The sequence below is a fragment of the Cryptotermes secundus genome, unplaced genomic scaffold (genome assembly GCF_002891405.2).
Source record: "Cryptotermes secundus unplaced genomic scaffold, Csec_1.0 scaffold699, whole genome shotgun sequence".
Taxonomy (NCBI): domain Eukaryota; kingdom Metazoa; phylum Arthropoda; class Insecta; order Blattodea; family Kalotermitidae; genus Cryptotermes; species Cryptotermes secundus.
The window spans coordinates 29,406-42,140 of NW_019738883.1; the positions used below are offsets into that span (position 1 = coordinate 29,406).

Below are 12,735 nucleotides of genomic sequence, written 5' to 3' on the forward strand. Positions count from 1 at the left end.
TCAATCCAATCCATACCAACTCATCCTATCTGTCTAAGATCCAGTTTAATATTGTCCATACACCTACATCTTGGTCTTCCTAGAGGTCTCTTTTCTTCTGGCTATCCCACTAATTTCCTATATGCATTCCTCTTCCCCCCATTTGTACCACATGCCCTGCCCATCTCATCCTCCTTGACTTGATCATTCTAAATATATCTGGTGAAGAGTACAAGTTATGAAGCTCCTCATTATGCAGTTTCTTCCAAACTCCTGTCACCTCATCTCTTCAATCAAAATATTCTCCTCAGCACCTTGCTCTCAAACACCCTCCATCAATGTTACTCCCTTAATGTCAGAGACCAAGTTTCACACCCATACAGAACTACAGGCAAAATTATATTCTTGTATATTCTAATTTACATTACTACACTTAGAAATATAAATCACTTAATCCTTCTGATGCCAGAAAGGAGGCATTAAGTCTGCAGCATCTTTCCTGCAGCAGAAAATATTTCATTACTTGCTCATATTCTGTTACATATGTACATACACGAAATGCATAAAACTAATGCACACTGGGAGATCATATCTGTTCATCTACTTATTTCATTAATGAAAATTAGTAAATGGATTTTAGTTAAATCTGATACCAGGGACACTAAATGTTATCAAGTGACTTTAATTTGGTTTGAATCAGTCAATTAGAATCCAATCAACTTAGGGCTTTGGACTACTAGTGGAAATGAAAAACCTGTTTAATGCATTACAAATAAAACTCATCCAGATTATAGCAAATGATGGAAATGTTCTCTATTGTTGCAAAGGCTACTCAAGGACAGCACTGATTCACTGATTTCATTGTTTGTGTGTGTGTGTGTGTGTGTGTGTGTGTGCGCACGCACACATGCAAGGGGGAATGGAAGGGAAAATTGGGGCACCAAGTGCTCACCAAAGAGAAACTGGATGAAATCAATGCTAGGATTGAACATTCACTTCAAAAATCCCTGACACCTTGTAGAGGAGACTAAGGTTTTATGTTTCAAGTTTCATAATTTTATACTGGACTTTAAAACTGCACGACTTACAGTTACCATATGAAACAAATCTAAATACAAGAATTAATCATGTGTGAAGATTTCAAATGAACTGTACATTCTTGGGGCTCAGAAGATAAAATAAGATTTAGTAAAAGGTAAAGCTGTCCCTGTGCTTAACTAATTAAGCACTACTCCATGAAGGCGTATGAGGGCTTGGATGTATAGATCCACATTTTCTTGACCCCAGCACTAGTTGGAGGTGAGTGGTCAGCTTCACGCCCCGGCCACTTTACTCCTGAGAAAGAGCTCCCAGTATCCTTTGTACAGAAGGTTGGGTGGAGACCATAGCCAGTCTGGACGACATAAAGAAGTGAAAATTCTTGACCATACTGGGTCTCCAACTCCGACCATTCGGTTGTCCAGCCCATGGCCAGTGGCTATACTGACTGTGCTATCCTGGCTCCTAATAATAACTGGTAAATTGAGTTTATTGTTTTGACAAAATTATGTTCAAATCCAGTATTCATTAAGCTTGTAGACTAACATAAGGCATGGGATTTCTCATGCTTCCCATGCTAATGAAAGGCAGAAAATTATCTCTGTACTAAATTTCCTGCAATTCAGCAAGATTTTAAAATAAATGGAATAACTGTTAAAAAATTATTAAACAGTCAGTATTAGTACAATAATTGTGTTTCTGGATATTATTCATCATCCTGTTCCCTATATAAAACACGTATCAGAGACTGGATTCTGTCTCCATCTTTTGCTAAAATGGGAGATGGGGACTAGCTCTACTGATTGAGCAACAATGAGTAGATTTTACCTGAAGATGGAGATAAAATCCAGTGTCTGAAATGTTATTTTTATAAAAAAATAGGGACATTGATATTATCAAGAAACACAGTAACTGCATTAATATACCATCGTCAAAATGAGATCTTAATTAGTATTAAAATCTTCATTTTATGATAGACATTTTTCAAGATAGATATATGCATTCTATAAGGAAACACAAAAACAAATAAAGTTAATACTTAAATTATTAAATACAAATATTCAACAGCAAGAAACTTACCTCAGGTTCTGATGATAAGAGAGTGACGAGAGGTGGTGCCAGCTTCTTAGTTAAAGTTGATACAAAGTCTGAGTCCGCAGGCAGCATCTCCATCAGCTTCATTAGTACTTTCACAGCAGACAGCACTACTGCAGCATTGGCGTGTGCCAGGCGAGGAGTGATTCTTTCACAAATGCTGCAAACATATTGCTAAATATATTGCATCCCAACTTAATTCTTTGATTATCTACCAGTTTTTCAACTGAAGGCATTAGAGGGTGTCCAAATGAAAAGTATCCAAAATAAAATAATATCTCAGAGAGCACTTATTAAACACATTTATGGGTTACACCATTACAAAAGGAAACTATCAAAGATTTTTCCTCAGTATATAACTCTCTCAATAAATTTCTATGTGGGCTACCTTGGTGGTACGACAAATATCCAGATGATATTTGACCTCATTCCACAATGCTTGAAGCATGTCTGGTGTTACCATAGCCACAGCATCCCTTACGCAGGCTTTCAGGTGTAGTAGGTCATTGATCTTTACCTGTTAGACAACATTCTTCACATAACACTTCAAGAAAAAATCCAATAGGGTTAAATCTGGTGACCTAGGAGGCCAAGTGTTTGGTCCATCTCTGCCAATCCATCTCCCAGCCATCTCTCTGTCCAGGTGATTCCTAACATGGTGCCAGAAATGTGATTGTGCCCCATCTTGTTGCAGGATAGTTTTAGGTGGTAATTGGGGCAGCGCATACAGCTCAACCACGTCAAAGTATGAACGACTGGTCACAGTCTTTTCCAAAAAGAAAAACTGTCCAATAAACTTGTCGTGCATTAAGCTGGCTCACATGTTCACTTTGGGGCTGCCTGTCTCCAGCTCACATGTGACATGGGGATTTTGACTGCCACAAATCCTGCAGTTGTACCTGTTTACAACTCCACTAACATGGAATGCTGCCTTGACCGAGAAGCACATTTGGTGGAGGAAATCGAGTGATGCTTCAGTTCTTTCTAGCATGTACACAGCGAAGTCTGTGCATGCTACTTGGTCACTCGGTTTTAGTGTATGATTCATTTGAATCTTGTACATTCTTGGGTGGAGCCTTTTGTGTAGCACATCGTGCAATGTTGAATGTGGAATTTGTATGTAACTGCAAGCTAGCAGCATGAATTGATTTGTGCAGACTACGCTGGAATTCCTTTCTAATGGGATTGACATTTTCTTCAAAGGTCCACGTCTTTTCAGGAGATTTTACATGCAAAAGACTACCTGTAGCCCTCAGTTTGTTGTCCCAGAACCGAATGCTTTTTTGTGTAGGAGGCTGACATCCATACTGTGTTCTAACAGTCATAAGAGATTGCAACTCTGCTAGCTACATATGCTGAACCTGTTCCTGTGGTGTTGACATCATTACTGAGCTCAGCGAAGTCACCAGCTGGCACATGCATGTAAGCTGGGCATGAAAAAAAAAATTCAGAGTTTTCCTTTCCGATGACAAAAACTGGATACGTGTATGACAAATAGTTTCTGAGATATAAATTTTTTATTTTGGATACCTTTCATCCGGACACCCTGCATATAGCATCAAATGACAGGAGGAGTTCTTTGTGAGTGGCAAGCAAGTAATGATTTAAAAGTAGGCATTTACTGGCCTACTTCCAAGACATTCACCATGAGGCTGACAGATAACAAACCTCAATTAAAAGTGTGTATAGCATTGCAAAAACATGAAGCATGTATCTCCTTAATACGAGTCCAGAGGATTAGCACTACACCGACCATCTAAACTTTTTGTTGAAGAAACAGATTTTTGGAAAGAAAATATTAAAAAAATCATTCAAAGATGTCCCTATGCAATGATTAATTTCATGGTGCCACGCTAATGTTAATTTTTTTCCTGACCTTTTCTTGAAAGGCATGAAATTAAATCCTATCATAACTGAAATACTTCTTGATGCCAACAAAAAGGGGGGAGAGAGAGAGAGAGAGAGCTAATGTAAACCTGTCTCTAATTGCCAGAAACATTCAAATGTGAGAACAGAAAGAAAATGTAACTGTATCAAACAGAATGTGAAGATATAATTGACTGAAACACTGTTACCTAATTTCATTATGCAGTGTAGTTCTCAAAATTTTCCCAAACAGACCTAAAAGCTTAAGCTTACTTTAGCTTCACGCTAGTTAATGCTATCTCTCTCTTCTGTTTAAAACAACTGAAGAGCGTCATACTGGGTCTTGCAAATTTTTATATAAGGTACACTTAATTAAAAGCAGAAAGAGTTTAAATATTTTTCTTGGAATTATGTAAATTCTCTATGTTTCAATGACAACATATACATGTACACAATGCATAAAAATATGACACCCATAACTGTGACAAGATAACCTTACTAACACACATAAGAGTACCGAGGGATATCAGAAGTGCTAAAAAATGTAAGGATTAAAGAAAGTAAAGAGGTAAGAACTGATCATCAGATAAAAATTTAATTTGAGACTCATGAACCTACATTAAAATATATGTAATAATATACATACAACTATGCCTAACATATTCATTATACTTCATATTAACAGTCCCCTCTCAAGATGATTGCTTTTACATTCCCACCTGTTCCTCTTTGTGTACAGATTAAGCATTGCTACCATGACTTCAGTGAATAATGTGTGCCAAATTTTAAGGAAATAAACAGGAACAGACCTCTGTGCTTCTCTGTCATCCTTAGGACTGTAGTTTGCTAAGGAATCCAATATGAACACCTGGCCCCATTCTGTGCACTCATTCAGAGCTGTCAGCAGTTTGTTGATAGTCTGGGCATTCATTTCAATGAGGGGTGATCCACTTGTGCTAGCTTCATTTATTTCAGATAAGGCAGCCACAGCATTAGCAACGACCTGAATAAGGAAACAGTGAATTGTAAGTCCTTAGAGTTTGGTGGAAATACCTAAAATCTAAATTGACTTTAGCAGGGGATGTCTGATAAGGTGGCTAATATATATATATATTCAAGTTCATAACCATACATGCCATTAATTACCAATGTTTCTCCTTCTGGTTCTACAGGAACCTTCGTACTTATTCAAGGGATGAACTGGCTGGAACTGGTTACTGCCAGTCCAGTTTAAATCTTTTTGTGGCTTATTTAATGACATTATCAGTATTTTTTATTGCTAGTGGGGTGGGACTAAGTCCCTTGTACTGAGGCCACTTCTGGCCTATTGTACCAGCCCCAGATGATAGGTGAAGGTGATTGTGGAGCAATTGGTGGAATGAAGATTGGCAGGGGAAACCGAAGTACTCAGAGAAAACCTGCCCCAGCGCAACTTTGTCCACCACAAATCCCACTTGACCAGACCCAGGATCGAACCTGGGCTGCCGCAGTGGGAAGCCAGTGACTAACTGCTAGAGCTATGGCGCGGCCTACATTATCAGTAACTCAAGACTCCACAGTGTTCAATGACTGGATGATCATAAATAATGAATTTGAGAAAACAGGGAAGGAACCAGTCATGACATAATTTAAGGTAGCATCCCTACATTTTTTTGCAGGGAATATGAAAAACCACAAAACCCTCAGTCAGGACAGTCAGTGTCCCGGCCAAAGTGGGCACTTTGTATATACACGTACAATTTAGAAGTGTTACTCATTGCACCAACTTACTTGTTAGTGGGTACCTTGTATATACACGTGCAAGTCAGAAGTGTTACTTATTGTGCCAACTTGCTTGTTAATCTAGTTTAAGAAAAATATGATCATATGGACAATCACTACAAAATTAGTTCATCCTGATCATGTTTCACCCTTCACAGACTAAATCTTGGCCATGTGTTTCTGGAGTAAATTAAAAAATAAACATGACATGTTTTCATGTATATTTCATAAATATTTCAATCATGGCGTAGTGTTCCTTACAAATTACAGGGAAGAATCTGTCAATTGAAATGAAATTTTTCTTCACCTTGGGAATGTGTCATGTAACACAATTACATGAAATAACAATTCTAGCTGCATATCATGTGTCTCTGGGAAAAATTCATCCTACCTGCTGATAAAGAATCTGAACTTGCTGTTTAAAATGCAGCAAAGAAATCACAGACTCCAGTAGGGATCACAGAAGGCTTGGAAAATATTTTAATGTGGCTACCAGCTACTTATGACATGCAACATATTCCAATGCAGAGATCTGGGCCATGATCATGGAATGATTAATATTATAATACCAACCATAGGGTTAGAATCTGACAGAAGGTCTTTCAGCTGATCAAGGAAGCCTTGGTCTTCCACTAATTGGGCATTTATATCATACAACTTTGCCACACAGACCGCTGCTGTTTTTCGGACATATGGATCTTCATCTTTGAGACATTTCCTCAGTGGTTCACACAAGTATTCTGTGATCTTGTCCACACGAATACAACCCATTGTACGAACTGCCAAAGCTCGAATCAAAGGATTTGGATCTTCACAATCCTGAAAACACAAGCATTTCCTCATATTGTAGCAAGTAAATATCAGTGCCAGAATACCTGTCTGGTAGTGTACAATGATTCACTGTACCAGCACTTTTCCTCTAAAACACAAATGAATAATATATAAAAAGAAACTTCCCAAACAATACCTTAATTTTATATTATACTGACTTTTGCTGTTCATTTATTTAACGAGCACATGTTTCCACCATTATGAGGGCATAATTTTGTTAAAAACATAAAACAACTACCACCTCCCCATATCACACACTAACACCTTTCTTTCTAGGGGAAAAAACTGGTTAATAAAAATTTGAAATTTGAAATGGAGTTTCTTTAAACCATCTGCCAAGTTGATACAGAGTAAACATACTGTAGCATGTAGACCCATTGCTAAGTAATGACTCTGTAAACAGTGCCCTTTGCTAGGCAAGAGATTCCTGACACACACCAATGGAATAATTGGGAAGCAGTGTCCTCTATGCAGTGTGCATGACAGCTGCATGACATAACAACAGAAGGGCTGTTAGATGTGTTTTCTGTGTGGTCCTTGCTAAGGTGTTATAAGCAGAATAAGTCTAGAGTTTAGTTATTTGTGAGACAGTTGCTGACCAGTAAAAATATGAACATGGAAGATGAGGGATCTACGGAGTTGGAAGCCACTACCAGATGACTGGTGAAGACACAGCAGATTAAGAAGGCTTAGGATGTACTGTAGTGAACTGCTGAGTGCATGAATTAGTGTTCAATAAATCCAATTACCAATGCAAACCCAGTCTACAGTCACTCCATCATGTGACAACGGGTGTCAGAAGTGGCATTGAACTGAGTAAGTTATTGGATTGAAGACTTCAGTAGTTGGTTGTATCATAGGCCTACAAAAATGGCACAATAATGGAACCACAGAAAAGATGACTGTAAAAATAACGCCAACCTAAAGGAAATGAAAGCCGACCAAGGACACCTGAAAGAAGAAATGATGGCCAAGTCAGATGCCCTTCACAAAACGATGATGGCCCATGTGGACACCATGAATTTGGAGACCAATCAAGAAAAGTTGGAGGCTGTAAAGGAACAGCAGGATGTTCCTGAGGAACTGCTAAGCATTACACTATGATAATTTCCACAGCACAAACCACAACAGAAACTTTCTGCTTATAAATATCTGTATAAAGAAAGTACTGGTAATTAGTGAAATGTGACTGCTAGTACCTTCACAAAGGTGTTCACCGCCATGATGGCCATGTCTGGTTGGCTCTTGGCATAATTCATTAGATACAGATATACCAATTTCTTCAGCTCTAAGTTGTCTGTCTGCATACAGTTGACCACATCTGGGAACAAAGCTGACACATCCTTCCCAACAGTCATGGATGCAATCACCTAGAAACAATTAAATATTTACATTTCAGCATTAATGACTGAAACAGATTAAATAATACAGAATGTAATTCTGTTTCAATAAACTTCAGCACATGAAATTGAAACACTCTTGCAATATTAGTACATGACTGCTCCGTAAGTTATGCTTTACTGAAACTCTCCAACTCCAACACTAGAACATTAATTTTATTTACTGATAATAATGAATCCTGCCAACGGATACAATTCTGAGCCACTTTTATCCAACCCAGATTCTCACCACCCACCTTCCTAAGAAACAGACTAATGTTACCCTCTCATACCCTTCCCACTCTTCACAATGGTTGCTTTTCAAGGGGTTTCTCCATCAATGTTCCTTTACACTTCTTGCCCCATCGCCTCAGTTGCATATCCAGCAAGAAATATAATTAAAGGTTCAATACTGTTAATACTGAAGCCTGCCAATGGATGCAAACCTAAGTCATTTTCATCCTTCACCAATCACCATAACCAACCTCCATAAGAATCAGCATAATGCTGGCCTCTTATACCTTTCCCACTCTTCCCAATTTTACATGCATTTCTTGTCTCTCCCATCTGAGCTGCGGGTCCAGCCATCTGTATCAGAGTTGGAAAAACTCAAGTATGTAATGGTGTAAAGATTACAATAAATGAAACAGTACTGGCAAATTTGGGGGGTAATTTGAAAATTATACATCACTTAAAGACCTAATGTTTTAAGAAATGCAAGGATACCACTATCCTTAGAGGATAATGTAGGACTTCGACTGCTAAATAATCTGCCATGATATATTAAAGAAATACTGGTACTATACTCGTAAAAGTTCAAAAACGCTTTGAAAACTTACCTACTGGATCATTGTTTTTATAAAGTTGATGAGTTTCTCTCATGTGAGACAAACACTAATCAATTATAATCACATAATTCATGAATAATCAGTTTTGGGAATCCCTACTGTGCAGTTTTCCTTTCTTTCTTCCAGCAACCAAGATAACACAGTCAGAGATGTACCTGAATGGGCTACTCTAAGAGACTGCAGATGCCAAGAAGCTGCACCAGGAAGGGAGAACAGATGTAATGAGATGTTGCAGTGTAGAATCTACAGTGAAACGTTATACCAGTGCTATCACCAAATTCACCAATATTATCTCAAAGGTCGCGCCATAGCTTAAGCAGTTAGTCGCTGGCTTCCCACTGCTGTGGTCTAGTCAAGTGGGATTTGTGATGGACAAAGTGGCGCTGGGGCAGGTCCCCCCCCCCGAGTACTTCAGTTTCCCCTGCCAATCCTCATTCCATCAAATTCTCCATAAGCATTATCACCAGTACAGGTACAATAGGACTATGGAAGCCAACGTGCCGAGGGGACCTAATACACATATGGATTCCACCTCACACTATATGAAATCTTAACTATTGTAATCTACTGTAATCTAGTGTAAACAATTGTAAGTATTGTAACCTTATTCTCTTATTGTAATCAGCCAATGTACAGTAACTGACTTGTCCTATTTCATGTAACAATGATCTATAGAGATGAAATAAATAAATAAATAAATATTTTAAATGTTGTGTTTTGAGCTAAAAGAGATAATCTGAAGAAAGGGGAAAACTGTATAACTAACAACTTCAAAATTTAAATACTTCACCTAATATTTTCAGGGTAATGTCTTTAAAAAAAAGCAACATAAATTTAATTCCATCAGAATTTCTGCTACCCCTTTCCCAGCATATATTTAAAAACACGCTATTTTACACACACTGTATCTTGTCATAAATTGAAGCAAAAATTCAAGATTTCAAAAATAGGTACTCACAAGATGGGCCAGCAGATACTGTCTCACCTGTATACATTACCACTTACGTACATTTATTTATTCATTCATTCATTCTTGGTGTACTGATCATTTATTTCATGACAATAATTCCAGAAATTACATAGCATTAATGGATAGGATTATTAGCAATCAATTATAAAGCATGCAGCCTAACTGAAAGTACAATCCTGGCAGTGATCTTGAGGGACTGGGGAGAACTATGTAATATTTCTTTAAAGATGACCAGTCTCAACTGGGGTTAGAATCTGGAGCCTCACAATGAAAATCTGCTGAACTTCACTGATGTTTCTATTAAAGCCAGAGTTGTTCTGTGCCTAAGTACATCATGATGACATGTAAGGACAATGGAGGCACAGTTCTACATATTCCTAACTTTGGCACTTGATAGAGGTGAGTCCAACAGCTTATAATCTGACTTTGTACCAACTGGAGAGGAGACAGCTAAGCCATACAGCTAATCTAGAGTAGTGGCAAAGAGAATGGTCCAGCCCATCAGAATTAAATCCCAGCTATCCAGCCCACAGCCACTCACATTAATTGCTGAGCTCTTCTAGGTCTTACTACTAGTATGAAAGGCAGCAGCTACTCGCCTTTGTTTCGTGCTTGTATCACAGTACATAAATGCATAATCAACTAGTTACAGCAAACAGATGTGCCACATACTACACAGTAATTGATGTGGGCCTTCTCCTAAATGTAGATTACCCATTCCAAAGGATTAGATGGCACATTCCCATTGTATGGTCACCCATATCACTTGTTATAAATTACTTGCAAGCTTAGTTCTGAAAATGTGAGTAGCATACCCATGAGCATGAGATTATGACAACAGGACAAAGCACATTCCGGTTACAGGTAGTACTAATTCTGTTGACAGGTGGATCTGTCAACAATTTTAGCCTCGGATCAAATCATATCCAGTAACTGACAAAAAGGGCTGCGCCATAGCTTAAGAGGTTAGTCGCTGGCTTCCCACTGAGGCAGCCTGGGTTCGATCCCGGGTCTGGTCAAGTGAGATTTGTGGTGGACAAAGTGGCGCTGGGGCAGGTTTTCTCAAAGTACTTCTGTTTCCCCTGCTGATCTTCATTCCACCAATTGCTCCACAATCACCCTCACCTATCATCTGAGTCTGGTACAACAGGCCAGAAGTGGCCGCAGTACAAGGGACTTAGTCCCACCCCACTAGCAATAAAAAAAACTGCCAAAAAACTGTAAATAGTAACCCATACCACTAATCAAACATTTACAGTATATAACGAACACATGAAAGATGTACTGACAGAGACAGTAAATCAGTGCCAGCTTTTTACACATGCCAAGTTGAAAGAAAGTATTAATTCTCTGGAAGAATAAGTAGGATTTAAAAGCGTCTTACTAGCAATCTTATCTGATAATGATACTAGCCTTCTTTACAGCTTCTCTTTTCTTCTCTTTCTTGTCATTGTTAAGTTCTGACTTCAGTTCAAATATCTCACCCTTCTTTGTGGTTGTAAAGTATTTGGAGTCTGTCATTGTTTGTTGCACTCCTGGAAAGAAAAAATATTACAATTACTTTTAAGGAACTCGCCTTTTTTTCCTTGGTGCAAAGAACAAAACATATTTTTATTCAACCAAATTAATAGTGCTAACAGTGCTTGTAGTGTCACTGATCATGATGCCACTGCTGATGAGACAAGATTAACAGATAACTGTAAGATTACAAATAACATACACATATTAAAATATAAACCACTGCAATGTTAGTATTCACGCTGATGAAATCACTCATGACAATAAATCTGACATCTTGATTACTGACAAAATACATCTTAGTGCCATATGTAATACTCATAAAAATATAAAAGAACCACAGAAATATAGAAAACTAACACACAGAAATTTCTCCCACACCTCACTGTGGATCTACATGCAGAATGTATATATTTTATATTCCAACACACCATATACTAGCTTTGGAAGGAGGTATTTTTATTAACACCACATCATGAAGGTGCTACATAATTCTCATTAACCATAAACTTTCTAACCATGTATACTGTTACGTGTATGTAGTGTGACTATAGATGCTGTTTGGATTCGTAATTGGATTTACTGAACTCTTGCAGATCTGTGACTATAAGTAATTATATTTTCTTTTACAAATTCCCACACTTAGCAGTTCACTAGAGAACATATGTAAGTCTTCTTAGCCTGTTTGAGTCTTCATTAGTCATTGCTTGATAATAACTTCCAATGGTGGACGTTCCCTTTCCTCTGGGTTCCCAAATGGGCCCCGGCTTCAGCTACCAGCTTCTCAGAGCAACAGCTCACAATGAATGAACCCCAGCAGATATCTAACTCATTAACTCACCAACCAACTCTCCACTAACTGCTCACAAGAAGTGAACTCCAGTGGTTATCTAACTCAATCACTCACCAACCAACTAACACTCCACTAACTCCACTGACTCCTCACTTGTCCTACTTATAACATCTTGGCAGGGATAATGTAGAGAACACTGCTTTCTGTTTCAGTGCAACTGTTGCTTTCATGTATGTTGGCTGGGCTGCTACCTAGCAACAGCTGTTGTATAGTCACTTTTTTCATGGTCATTGCCTAGCAACGAGTCTGCATGCCACAATATCATGTGGTTAGATCATGAACATGAAAGACCCAATACATGCTAAATACCAGAATAATACTACACCTGTAGGTGGTGAAGACTTGTCAATCCAATGAATTTATTGAGACTCTGGCAAAAAAAAAAAAAAAAAAATCACAGGCAAACATAAGAAATAAAAAACAAATACAACAGAAAACTATGAATTACCCTACATAAGTTTTTTTTCTCACAATCAAAATAGTTTCTCATACTATGCATATATGAGAAAGTAGAATCACTGATGCAAAAGATACCATACATAGTTTCCCTTATGGGGCTGACCTTAACTACAGTATGCCAGAAAAGAAATCTACTGT

General features: G+C 38.1%; 1 protein-coding gene across 1 annotated transcript in view; it reads right to left on the minus strand.

Moving 5' to 3' along the window:
* The window catches only part of LOC111871255 (AP-1 complex subunit beta-1), a 45,679-nt gene that overhangs the window by 16,204 nt on the left and 16,740 nt on the right, over window positions 1–12,735 (minus strand). Inside the window, exons 2-6 of the mRNA XM_023864229.2 lie at window positions 11,181–11,302; window positions 7,770–7,940; window positions 6,313–6,558; window positions 4,788–4,981; window positions 2,098–2,272 (exon numbers count right to left, since the gene is read on the minus strand). Coding sequence (XP_023719997.1) covers window positions 2,098–2,272; window positions 4,788–4,981; window positions 6,313–6,558; window positions 7,770–7,940; window positions 11,181–11,288 — 894 coding nt within the window. The 5' untranslated portion in view covers window positions 11,289–11,302. The remainder of the gene's footprint in view (window positions 1–2,097; window positions 2,273–4,787; window positions 4,982–6,312; window positions 6,559–7,769; window positions 7,941–11,180; window positions 11,303–12,735) is intronic.